This window comes from Myiozetetes cayanensis, unplaced genomic scaffold (genome assembly GCF_022539395.1).
Source record: "Myiozetetes cayanensis isolate MyiCay16 unplaced genomic scaffold, myiCay2020 scf3, whole genome shotgun sequence".
Taxonomy (NCBI): Eukaryota; Metazoa; Chordata; class Aves; order Passeriformes; family Tyrannidae; genus Myiozetetes; species Myiozetetes cayanensis.
Window position 1 is genome coordinate 38,593,855 of NW_026087521.1, and position 13,291 is coordinate 38,607,145.

The following is a 13,291-nucleotide window of genomic DNA, read 5'->3' on the forward strand; positions in this document are numbered from 1 at the left end:
TGTGATAAGTCAATGATCTAGGATGGATTAAAAGTATCAGACTAAGATAGTGAGATTCTGGTTCTTTAGTCCATTCATACCTTAATTACACTTTCATGTTTATAATTAACATATTTCTTCAAATGACAAAATTTGTAACACTTCAGCCTGATAGAAATGTTTGTCTTCAAACTAGGAATGTTCTAAAAATATGTTTTGTAGGAAAGTGTTGCTGATAGCATTTTAATTACGTCCTTTGATACAAAAATTAAAATACATTTATGTTTGCCTTGGGCATTAAAAAGTGAAATGCTTTTATTTTCTCTGCTACTGAAAATTAATGTCTTTGAATGCTTTCTCTGTGAAGTTTAGTATTAGAGTGTAACCTAGGGAATTATGATGTTGTCCTAGAAGAGTCTGACTGCTCTCAACATTTTCAAAATTGAATTTCTATTTTCTGAAGGATATTTAATACTGCATAAAAAGCAAAAACATCTTGTTATTCAGAAATTAATCAGCTTTAATTGGTGGATTAAGAGATTAGCCAGCTTCCTGTAAATACCTTTGTTTACTGGATTTTATTTATAATTTTGTAAAAGAATAGAAACATTTCCTGCTTTTCCCATAGTGAATTTTTAATAATAAAATAGTTACAGTATCCCTTTATACATCACTACTATTACAAGGGTTTGTCAAAAAAAACCTGGATAAAGCAGGTCTTTTACTATTTGGATGACATGGGTTGCATATGCTAGGCAAAGAGTTTATGAATCTTTTATTAGGTTTTCTTTTCATCATAATTACCCAAGATCTTGTGGTCCTTCAGCACCTTCTTCTCATATTTTGCTGGTTAAACATACTCCCTTTAGAGGAAAGGAAGTCATTCCATGTTCAGAACCCCAGCATTTTTGATTTTGTAGAGTGACGTCTAAGGCTGGTTTAACAAAATTTCTACTTCCATCAGTGTGCTATAGATCTTCCACTTTCATCTGGGAGTTTAAAATAATTTAATTCTGTGATTAAATTTCTATTAATACCTATGTTTCAGTTGTAAAATATTTCTACATAAAAAATCATTAGGCTAAGATTTCTTATTTTCAATCTGAAAACTGAAAGCAAGAATTTTTCTGTTTGCTTTTATATATACAAAAAGTTGTTTAATGTTTGTCACTATAAACTTCTGTATTGCCTGAGAGAGTAAGATTTTTCAGTAAAGTCTTTAAGGATAAAGCAAGGTCCCTACTACTAAAGGTTTTCTCCTATATGAAAGGTTTCTATCTTTTGCTACAATTACATCTCTACAATTACATCTAGTATTCTGAGCAAAACAAAGAACCCCAGAACTTAGAAACAAACAGAAATACAATTTTTTTAATGATGATTTTTTCATTTTTTGCCATTTTGAAGTAATATAAGGAAATAAGCATAAAATAATATATGCCCTTCTGAAAAAAAATTACTATATGTGGAAAAAAGTCTTCCACAAATAGATGTGCATATAAAGTTGTACACTGGTATGAACTCTGTGTGGTGGACTTAGCAACACTTTTTTTCATAGCAGTAATTTCATTTAATTAATTCTTTTTCCCCCAAAAAACAAATAGCTTGAAAAATAATAATAAAAACATCTCCCATACACCTCTTTAGTTTTAAGTTGCTAATGAGTAAATAAAAGCTTCTGTTTAGAGAGAAGCCAAAATATGAAATTAAAATAGAAAAGATTACTTTGATGAGTTTCATCTTGCCTCTTGCCTGCCTTTTGCTACTTGAAATGTGGACAGGTAGCTTACATGATTCCCCAGAATGATTTCTATGATTGCTTTTGTGTCAGCTGTGTCTCAGCATTACTTACCAAAGGAACCAACATGACTGAGTTCGCAGGAGCTCATGATTTAGAAGGTCCTAAGGAAGTCATATGACTACTCCATGGGACACCTCAAACCTTTAGATATTTTTGACAAAAAGTAGTTTCAGACAGATACTGAAACCTTCCTATTTTATTGAATGGAGAATTTTGAAAAGTGATAAAATCTGAAGTGTATAATAATGTACATTATTCACACTTTCCATATGAAATTATTAACTCAATAGATAATCTAGCTGCTATCAATATAGAGTAATTTTACTTTTTAAAAAAAGTAGTGGTGATAAAATTAGCTGGTTTATAATTTCATAGTAGATGTTAATCTTTAGGGCAATTTATTATTACACATTTATTGTGCAAGTATGCCTTTTTATTAGTCTGTTGCAGTTCTGAATATGTTTTTCAAAATTCTGAATACTTTTCATTTTCTAACATATCTAGCATAACTGTGGAAAGGTTTGGCATGTAGAAGCCTTAAGGCAGAAAATTACTTGCAGTGTATATTTTGGAAAAAAATATTTGGCAAATGTACATAACAGTGAGTATTTTCCACTAACTTGATCTGTGGTCTTTTATTACCTGCAAATAGTTTCAGGTTTTTGAGAGAAACAAGAAAAATTATCCTATTATGGCAGAAGCCAGGTAATGAATATAGCTGTTAATACCTGAGTGGCACATTCATCTTTATTCAGTAGTGGCAAAAGGCTTCAAATCTGAGTAAATTTCCAAGGATATTGGAAAATTATATTCTTATATCTATGGGTATTTTATTCTACTAGAAGACTCACATATTTCTACTGTGTTAGACATCTGAGGAATAAAGCTGTCTTTTTGAGGCACTATGTACATTTAAATGCATTTGATATCCATGTGTTTGTATGTGTGCAAGCATGTAAGCAAAAGCAAAACATGTACACTGAAAATGGTGGATGCATTTTGTAGACTTTGTACATTTTTTGAATGTTCAATAATCAGTCACATTTTATGTTGTAATTTAAGCCTTAGAATCTTTAGTTGCAATTAGTAATTGCTATTATTTTAGGTTAGAATATTCTATGAGAAAAGTTATCTTCTTTGTTGCTTCAAGAAACGTAAAGTAAGCATATTGCTTAATTTCAACTTGATTTTGTGGGAGGTAAAAAGCCATTTTATTTTCTTTATTAAACAAGTATGTTTAATACTGCTCTCCACTTTTTCTGAGAGAAATACAGATTATACATTAAAGAGAGAAATACCTCTGAGAATTCACACAGAAGGGGGTCAGAATACAGAGGTTGGTAGTATTCAGGCCCTTCTGAAGACCAAGAAAGTTTTGTTTTTGTATTTACAAGACTGGTGTCTCACCCTCCTAATTTAAAAAACTGCTCCTGGTGATGATGATGATGATAAAGATGATGGTACTGTTGTCCTCATTTCCAGGTTATGACCTTATGTCCTTAGTAATGATCAATGTTTGTGATCGTTACTGAGTCTGAGCCTGTTTCACATGCCACTGAAGACAACCTACTTTAGCTTCAACATCATTCAGACAGTGTTTGAGCCCTTTATCAACAAAAACTGAAACAAGCACCAAATTATATTGGGACTAGACAGGTTTCATAGACAGGTTGTTTTAGTATGGCAAATAGAGGTCCCAGGAGAAGGTTATAATCAGAATATCACAAGACTGACAGGGTTAGGTTTGTGCAAAAATGGAGAATTCAGGAGACTAATTCAGGAGGCTAGATGTCCTTGGATGACTAGGAGACAACACAGATCAGGAACGTAATTAAACCAATTTCTGCAGGAGCCTCTTTCCCCTTAGTGCAAAGTTTGCGTAGGAGGATAATGAATCTTCTGTGGCAGGCTCCTAACAAAGTTATCCAAAACTGATCAGTGTGGCAATACTCTAATGTTCCTATTCCCATGTAATCTGTCTGTGACCTATGTCAGAATTGTGAAAATTGTGCACACAGAAGGAGAGCAAGATTCTGCATGTGAAAGAGCATCATTTGCCCATCTCATCCTAGGGCCAATAGCAACATTTCAAATGAAATGTAAAAAGATTTAGGAAGTTGATTTATGGTAAGTGAAATTTCTGTGCAAAGAGTACTCTTTATTTATGGAAGATTATAGTTTTGTACCATTAAGTATAAAAACCGAGAAATTATTAGTCTATTAGTGGAAAAATCTGCAGTAAATTAATGGTAACCAAAGGCAGAGAATGGTTTTCGGTGTGTTTTACGATTTCTTTTTATGCTAAAATTTCCTATATTCTTGTATGACTAATTGTGGGAATTGAATACTTCAAAATCTGAAGTTGGCACTTCACTCTTTCTTTCTGATTTTATTGCAGCTCTGAGATTCATTTAGAAAAATACAAGATGCTGGTGGCCTTATTTATATCTGTCAGTACAGATAGATGACAACAATGCTTACATTATATTTTTATGCTTTGCTTTGCTAGTGGATTCCATTATCACAGCAATGCATCTAAACTTTCTGCAGTGATGATCTTTCAACCACCCAGATACTAAGAGAAAACACATGTCGATGAAAGAAGTTCTGTCTCATTTATGGATTAGGCAGTGACTGGTTTCAGTAAGCTGTCAGAAAAATTCACTGAGATGGACAAACTATTTTATCACGTACAGGAATGATTGAGCACAGCTTGAGGTCCAGATGGATTTTGTTAAATTTGTTACATTGAAAGAGCACCCTGGTTTTCCTAGGAACATAAACAAAGTTAGGTAGCTGATTTCTAATGGCAGTTGCACATATAACTACTGCAAGGAACTAGGTTTCATGTTGCCTGCTGCTCAGAAGTTCTAGGAAAAAAATTAAGCATATTGAACACACAGCTTGTGCTGTGTGAAATACAGTAATGCAAATGTAATGGTTATGATTATGAATTGAAATAGATCCGTGTCAGAATACTACCAATCTGTATAGCAATCTTGGTTACATCACTCTCAGTTTAGAAAAAGGCCTTCGTTTCAGTATTCTTGAAGTTTAAAATATTATTGCAGCAGTCTACACCAAGTTCATTGCACTAACATAGACTAAAAACCAGTAAGTGTACATATTTGTGTGTCTTTCTTGGTTTTAATGGATAGGAAGGTGATATAACAAGTTTCTTCACTGTCCTTAGTTCTTGCCGCTGCTAGTCACTTGGTTTTGGTGAGGGGGAACACATACATAGTTCCTGCTCTTTCCACAACAGAATCATTATTTGATGACTGAAAAGGAGAAAAATTAGATATATATGTATTTCTTCTTTCTGTTTTATGTTTTCTAGTAAGGGTCTAAGCAAAGAAAGAGCTATTAGGGTTACTTTTTGATGGTGGCAAATGACTAAACCTTTCTAATAACCTTCATACAGAAAAGACATAACACTGCAACAGTAAGAGTGTATTTCTGACATACTACTTCCCTGTAGCCCATCCTTTCTAAGATAAGAAGATATCTAATAATATTTCTTAAGCTTAAAATAAGTTATGAAAAGGGTGTTTCAAAGTGATGTTCAGGTTCAAAAACACACAGGTTTTTTCTATAGTTATATCGTATTCTAGCACTCTATAGCATGCCTACAATAGAAATAAAAAATCATAAACAGAAAATAAAAACATGTAAACCAGAAACCATTTTAATTATCTCAATAACATTGCTTTTTTTTTTTTAGCTTTTCATCTCCTGTTTGACCATTTTACTACCAATCTTTCGCAAGCTGCTTGTATTTTTTACCTTCTTACATACTTCTGTGAGCTGGATCCTTAAAACTTGTCCTTTACTGTTTGGTATCTCCCCTTGTGCGTTATTTCAGACAGTTCTTTCTCTTTGCAAAGTACCTGATGTTTGTCTGAACGTTTTATTTAGGAACCTGTGACATGTAGTTACATTGATTTCTACTGTTTATAAATTACCTGTGCCATTTGCTCAAGAACAATATTTTTTTCTGTGCCACTTGGTCTGTTTGCATTTCCAAACACAACTGTCATCTTTTCTTATTGTCTGTTCTTACAGTTTTCAAAAGAGTGCTTTTAATCCATTTAGTGGCAATTCTAATTTTGTAAGTTTCAAATATTCTCATTGTCTGGCATGTGTCACCCTTGACACTCATTGCTTTTTATATGTCAGTTTTGATGCAGTTTGGCCATAATTTTCGCTGTTGCTAAGCCAGATCATGTAGAAATTAATGAGAAGTGTTTTATTTGTCTTTGTAGCACTTGAATCCAACCTTTTATATATTTCCTTTTGAAGGAATAGAAACTTTATAATGGAGTTATTTTTCCTTCAGACATTCTTTGTTGCTCTACCCGCACACTCCATTGAGATTCATCAATTCTTATCATTCTCTGAAATCTGATGCAAATGTCCATACATTTAATCCTTTCCCAGATCTGCCATCTATTTAATTCTGATGTCTTATGAACATCTGAGCTTGCCTATCATTATTTGTATATGGCAAATAAATACATGTAAAGTGCAATGGGAGCCATATTGAATTATTGCAGTCTTCACTCTTTCTTTTGCCATATTATTCATATTTACCTATTCTGCAGTAAAATGTTCTATCTTTCTTGTATTTATTCCATAATAGATTCCTTGATACCAATGTGTGGCTCAGTCTTTTTCTTGCTGCATTCTTGCATTCATTCAAGTCATAGTTTTATGAGGTTTTTTACTACTACTTTCTTTGCTTCTGTCAGTTCTTTTGTCAGACTGTGAAACAAATTTGATACTCTATCATATTGTTTTACAGGTGTCAGTTAATGAAATAGCATTACATACAGCAGCTGCTGTGGAGGAGACGACTTTCTCTCCTCATTTACAAAAAAATACCCCACCCAGACTAAAAATCCATACACTTCCAAAGAAGCACAGACAGTGCTGTTTATGACAATTATTGCCTATGGAAAGTTAATTAAAATAGAAGTGGGGGGAAAAAAAAGGATTTTTTTATATTTAAAATTCACCACACAAGAATATATTTGTGTTTTGAAAATGCTTATGGGAACATAGCTGAAATGTTGGTAGAATCTCTTGTGTTTTCTTTATATTGCAAAGCTCTTTACTATTTTAGAGTGAATGGGGATATCAAACAAAATGCTCATAAATATATTTTGATACAGTCAATAGAAACAGACTTAACTATGTGATAATTGTTTGACTGATACAGGTTTATAGCAATCCCAGCCATACTTTAGCTTGTGTTAGAAAAGTGGATTTTTTTGAAATCTTTGCAAAGATTCAAGAGGCAATTCAAGTAGATTTGAAGAGATACCATCATCAGGGGCTCTGGCACATCCTTTTTCATTCCCTCTAGGAGAAAACTTTATTACAGTCTTAGTCTATCAAATTGTAAAACAGAATGGTGGCATATGATTCTGTGCAGATCCTCTGATATAATTTTGTTCTAGTGCAAGATCATAAATGATATGGAGATGAGGTCATAAAAAGGTACAACTGGTCCCTAAGGGCCTAGTCCTAGTTCTGGCAGCACGTTGTTATCCACTTGGCCGAGTTGTTCAGAGAAAAATAGTGGGTTTTAAAAGATTGCATTTTAGTTGTGCTACAGATCAGGTTAAGCACAGTAGCTAACTAGCACAGTGTCCTAAACCACAGTACACAGTTATTGCTTGATATCCATTTTGTTTCTTTAATGTTGAAGTTCTTTCATTAAATGCTGCAGAGTACCTGTAAGTACAAATACCTGGGACCAGGATGGGAAAGCTATGGTCATTATGGCAGAAGATTCATTCTTATTACAAGTCTCTGTATTGTTCAAGAACATAAATACTGATGCAAAATTGGTTTATCCGCATTTTGGTTTATGAATTGTGAACAATAGAAAACCATTGAAAACATGATTTTGCTTGTACCTCCAATCATGAATCAGTTAAAGACAGACTTCTTGTATAAGATGCAAGAAGTTCAAAGAGTGCAAAGGAGATGACAGGGTTTGAGCTAGAACTGCCTGAAACACAGATATTTTCTCTTGTAAATGAAAAAATGAATGTGTGTTTAAGTGTTAGATATATACAGATAGTTTACATCTATAAAATGTAGATATATGTATAAAATACACTTTCATATATAACATTTATATATAAATAAATAGCATTTATAAAGAAATAAGTATATATAGATATAGATATATGTAGATATAACTATTAATATGCATAGATATAGCCATATATTAATTCACCAAGACAGGGCTAAAAGGGAAAATATTGTTTGTGTGAAAAATCAAGTTTTTGGGTTTCTTCCTTAGAGTTCTTTACCTGTTCATTTGAGGAATGAGTGATCTTTTACCTGTCCCAACTGTTTTGTATGGTGAGGAACCTGGAAAGTTTTGTTTTCTGTGGTGTCTCTCCAGGTACACTTGGGATTTGGAGTTAGGTATACCTTAGAATATTATGTCTTGTTCTTTTTGACAGACAGGATGATGACCAGCCAAGGGGCTTATTTGAAAAAAATAATTAAAAAGAAAAGAACAAGTTTTTTTAATTGAAACCTTCCAGGGAAATTTTTACATTGATAAGGCATTCTTTTTAAACTAGACTTTATCAGAGAATTTTTCTAATACAAAAGTCTTGAACAGTTCTAGAGTGCAGTCACACTAGTGATATAAATGCACTTTATAAGATCAACAGCATATTAAAATTCAAGTATGCCAGTGAGGAAGAAAGATTTTGATAATATACTACAAACCTCTATGTCTTTTTCTAATTTTAACACTTCGCATAGCTGGCATTTCAGAATGACCAAGTGACTCTTAACATTATAGAAAAATGACAGTGTGATGAAATATGATACTTTTGATCCTTTGGAAGACTTAATAAAAGTAGATGACATTCAGGGTGAAAATGCGTGGGTTACTTTTTGAAAAAGGAGGTTAAGATATTTGCAGCCTGATTTATGCTCCATTCAGGTTTATAAAAGCTCTGTCCTTCAGTTTTATGTGCTTTATACTCACTTTCAAGGACCTTTGACAACCCTTTCCATGAAGAAATTTTTCCTAATATCCAATCTAAACCTCCCCTGGGGCAACCTAACCCCGTTTCCTTTTGTCCAATCACTTGTCACCTGGGTGAAGGGACCAACCCCTCCCTGGCTACAACCTCCTTTCAGGTAGTTGTAGAGAGCAATAAGGTCCCCCTGAACCTTCAGTCTAAACAGCTCCCTCATCCACTCCTCCTCGGACATGTGCTCCAGACCCTTCATCAGCTTCACTGCAGTTCTCTGGACACACCCCAGCACCATAATATCCTGGTGGTGAAGGGCCCAAAACTGAGAACAGAACTTGAGGTGTGGCCTCAGCAGAGCTAAGTACATGGGGACAATCACTGCCCTGGTCCTTCTGACCACACTCTTTCTGATACAGACCAGGATGCCTTTGACCTTCTAGGTCTTTTCTTCCAGGCCTCTTTCCAGTCACTCTTTTCCAAGTCTATAGTGTTGTATGGGGGTTTTGTGACTCAGCTGCAGGACACGGCACTCTGTCATCCTTGTTCTTATTTGCCAATTTCTGTTTGAATATTTCACTATACTTTCAGTGGGAAGGCATTTAAGATCCTTTAGCTGATATTGATTTCCTAGTTTTACCTACACCTTTTAGGACCCTTTTTATAACCCTATCCTGTCTGCAAATGAATGACCTCCATCAGTTCCCTATCATGATGGAACATGGTGCATAGCTCGCCAGAGCAACTGACTGTGCCTCACAGCCTTGTGGCGTAATGCAGAGTCCTGATTTCTGCAACCAGTCAGCACAGTGCAGTTGTAGTGTTCTCCATCAGTACCTCAGGGTCAATAACATCACCATCCCTTCTTCTTGATACTGCCTCAGCTACCTCTGTGCTGAACTGCCTTTCTGGGAGGTCTCAGGATGTTTATTCCATTTTTTTTGCAGCATTTAAACAAGGGACCAGCAATAGGAAGTACCCATTGTCACCGTATCATATCTTCTGTGTTGACTAGTGTTTCCCTGGTTTGTAAGACGAAATGTTGATGATTTCCACCTAGAAGCTAGTTTGCAGAGTCCTGATGACTTCTAAGGACTTGGTATCAGATGTGTATATGCCATCTTACCTGTTTTGAAGAGGATTTGCTCTTCTTCCCTTTGCGTTAGAAGGAAGAGGAGAGCTAAGCATGATACCTGGTCTCGTACAGGTCCAGTACTGTGATTGCCCCCAGCATGTCAATGCTAGGCAGTAGCTCTGGGACCAGCAGGGTTTCTTGCAGGCTCTGCAGTCAGGGTCGGTCTCCTCTGTAGTTTGTGTGTCTCCTTCCTGCCATTGCGCTGTGGCTGTGCTTTGCATGTGACTGTTGTGACTCCTCTAAGGAGTCAAAGCTCTGACCACACTGCAGAAGACTGCTGGTAGGAGTATTATGGCAGTGGAAAGGGTCTTGGTAGCCAACAGCTGACAACCAGAGGCTTTCAATATTCACCTTTTCAGCCCTCTGACAAATAAATCCTTCCTTGTTCTAAATGCTGTATATTTAAACTACTATTGGTTAACAGACCAGACAGTTATTTGCTCCTTTATTGCAGACATATTTTTATTATGTGATTGTGTGGACTTGTAAGTATAAAAGATAACTGATTTAAGCAAAACAGGTTTATTTTCCTGATTGACAGATTCTACCTGTAGATAGTTATGTGGTAGGACAGAGGTCAGTGGGCAAATATTTGTTTATGTAAGTGTGGCTGGGCTAAAGTCTATTCTGCAACTCTATTGCAGTTCACATCTGTAAAAGCAGAGCCAGCAGCTGGGAAACAGGTGTCTGTGCAAAGCTTTAATGGGCCCAACAAATCCAGTTCCTGATGGAGAAGGAAAACCCAAGTCATTAGGAACTTGATGCACCTGGTTTATGAGCTGTTAAATTTCTCTTTTTCCCTTTCTTTTGTCACATTACTTTGGAAAATAAATTTATTCAACCACAGTGGAAATCATGCTTTACAAATCATGCCTTACTGACATGCATTTACTGAGACTTTCATCAGTGCCTTTCAAGCCTGTCTGGAAAGTTTGAAAGCAGTCTATAGGCTGATGTTTCATGAATTTGCTAGTGAATGGAGTTCCAAGCAACAAACACAGAGGGAAAGCATTCTAGTAAACATTTCTAAATAGGCATTCCATGTATTTAATACTATTAAAAAGTCTTCAGACTAGCTTATCAACGCTGAGATTAAGTTATGTGATCTTTCCAGTTACTTTAGAATGTGTTGTTTGAGGTAGAAAAGATACAATAAACTACTTTGGCACTGCATCCTATTCACTCTCTTTTTCCATCTCACTGTCTGTATTGATTGTACTGTGTATTATTTTACCTTTTTCAACATAATGCACTAAGGTTTTATTTGACACACTATTTTTCTCACAAACTTCTTATTTTAATCAACACAGATAGCCAGATATTCCATTTCTAGATTTCTTAATTTTAGATATGTTGACAAAAAGAGTGGAAGATCTCATCAAAAAGTGAGCTATTATGCCAGGCACAAATGTAGCCATTTCAGCAAAACAACCTATGTCACATTTGCATCATAAGTCCAGACATTACTAAGAAAGATAGCTCTAAGTGAAATATCATTCAATATACTAAAAACTAGATAGATAAAAATACATTAACTGTAATTATTCTGATATTATTGTCATGTCACTATAATAAATTTTAATATCCACAGAAGTTATGTTCCTATAAAAAAGCAATTTGTCAGAATTACTGTGAAGATATATGTCAGAGAATTGAATGCTGCTTTTATATATTGAATGATTCCTTTTTGCCCCCTTAAGACTGAAGTACTCTCCTTTTTTTTCCATATTCATGTGCACATGTGCCATTTGTAATTGACAGGAATAGAGGCAATGCTGAACCCTTTATTGGGGTTTAATTTCTAAAGTAACAATAATCACGCAGCCCATTCAAGTCTCACATTGTCCCTTGGTTTGTTCCTACCCCTAGCCCCTCTTCAGGACTTCTGTGCTAATACAAGACCTTTCTCACTAGACAACTTTTCCCATCTACTCTATACTCAGGCTGTCTGCTTCAGTGGACTAGCAGAAATTGCTTAACACTGTTCTGGTAGACTCCAGACCACCAGGTGCATCTTATATGTGCTTCCAGTCTGTAAAGCTGGGACTAGAGCACTGTGGCTTCTGCTGCTACTCAGAAGAATTGGTGCAAGATGCAGAATTCTGAGAGACAAATTAAACCTGTGACTATCAGAGTTTCTGCTGACTCAGTTATCCATCACTTCCTTAATAATTTAAGGAATTTTAGGTTGTGATTGCACCTGGATTAGGCATCTGTCTACATCCTTAGGCTGTGTGGATCCCAAAGGATGCACATGTTTATAAAAACTGAAATTACCTGACAGAAGGCTGTACCTTGGCCAAGGTACATTTGACACATCCCCTATGCAAATGTCTAAAAGATTAGAGGAATAAATTTTCTGTCTAGTAATGCCAGGTTGTTGCTTGTCAAAAGGAACATACAGGTTTTAGCCCTCTATAACAGACAGAATGTCTTCTGTTACAGAAATACTACTTGGATGCCTTAATAGACAAAGGTGCATTTTCTTATGGAGTTTCACAGTGAGTCTAAGCACATGTCAGGACTTGCCTAGTGCAGCCTCTGATTCATTGCCTGGATAAGGCATCACATACATGACCTGTGCTGCTGTAACAATAATTAAAATTATGACGGGATGTTTCTTCCATATAGCTCTACTGTCAGAAGAGTAACTTTGCTTTAGCGGGAATTTTTCTGAGTCCATGTTGAATTTGGTATGGCAAATCTGTTCCTAACTGCCACTCTGTGAACCTGGTCAGAGAGAGACCAGTAGGTGTGTATTTGTGCTTAGTGCTTTTCATGGATTAAAAAAAAAAAAAAAAAGACAAAGGTGCATTCTGTGTGAATTTAGCTAGACTTCAGTAATTCAGACACTATGGAAGTTTGACCATTTTGTCTATTCATAAGATAATTTCTAGCAAATGAGACACATTACAACAGTATCCATTATTTCATAATGTGTTCATTGCATCTGTCATAAAAATCTGCATGTTTACATTATTTCATATTGTTGCCAGTTAATTTATGTTTTCTATCTGTGTTCAATTTGCATTCATTAACTCATAGTTTGCTGGTAAGTGTGTTCTTTCTATACATATTCAAAGAAATCTTTAATTCAATTTCTCTGTTTCTTCTCATACAGTCTCACAACCAGATATGCAACTCAGTCTAATCACAGTGGAATTGCAACCAGTCAAAAAAAGGCTTCTAGGTCAGTTAAATATCTCTAATTTATTGCTTGTAAGTGGTACCCAAGCAAGTATATGCCCACTGATATTTTATCCTTTGAATTTAAGCAGACACTACAATGTGTAATTTTTGTTATGTGTGCAAGCTTTACAATGATGAGCTTTACCACAGAAAAGCCTTGTATTAATTGACTTTTGG

The 13,291-nt window shown here is 35.1% G+C and overlaps 2 protein-coding genes across 13 annotated transcripts in view; one reads left to right on the forward strand and one right to left on the reverse strand.

The window, feature by feature from the left end:
* Positions 1–13,291, forward strand: part of NAV3 (neuron navigator 3) — a 514,063-nt gene that overhangs the window by 360,483 nt on the left and 140,289 nt on the right. For 11 of the 12 annotated variants that reach the window (XM_050324425.1, XM_050324426.1, XM_050324428.1 and 8 more), the window contains one exon: positions 13,047–13,115. The exons of the other annotated variant lie outside the window; for it this stretch is intronic. In XM_050324425.1, coding sequence (XP_050180382.1) covers positions 13,047–13,115 — 69 coding nt within the window. The remainder of the gene's footprint in view (positions 1–13,046; positions 13,116–13,291) is intronic. 12 annotated transcript variants of the gene reach the window in all.
* PPP1R12A (protein phosphatase 1 regulatory subunit 12A) overlaps positions 1–13,291 on the reverse strand; it is a 1,052,766-nt gene that overhangs the window by 135,372 nt on the left and 904,103 nt on the right. The window lies entirely within an intron of this gene.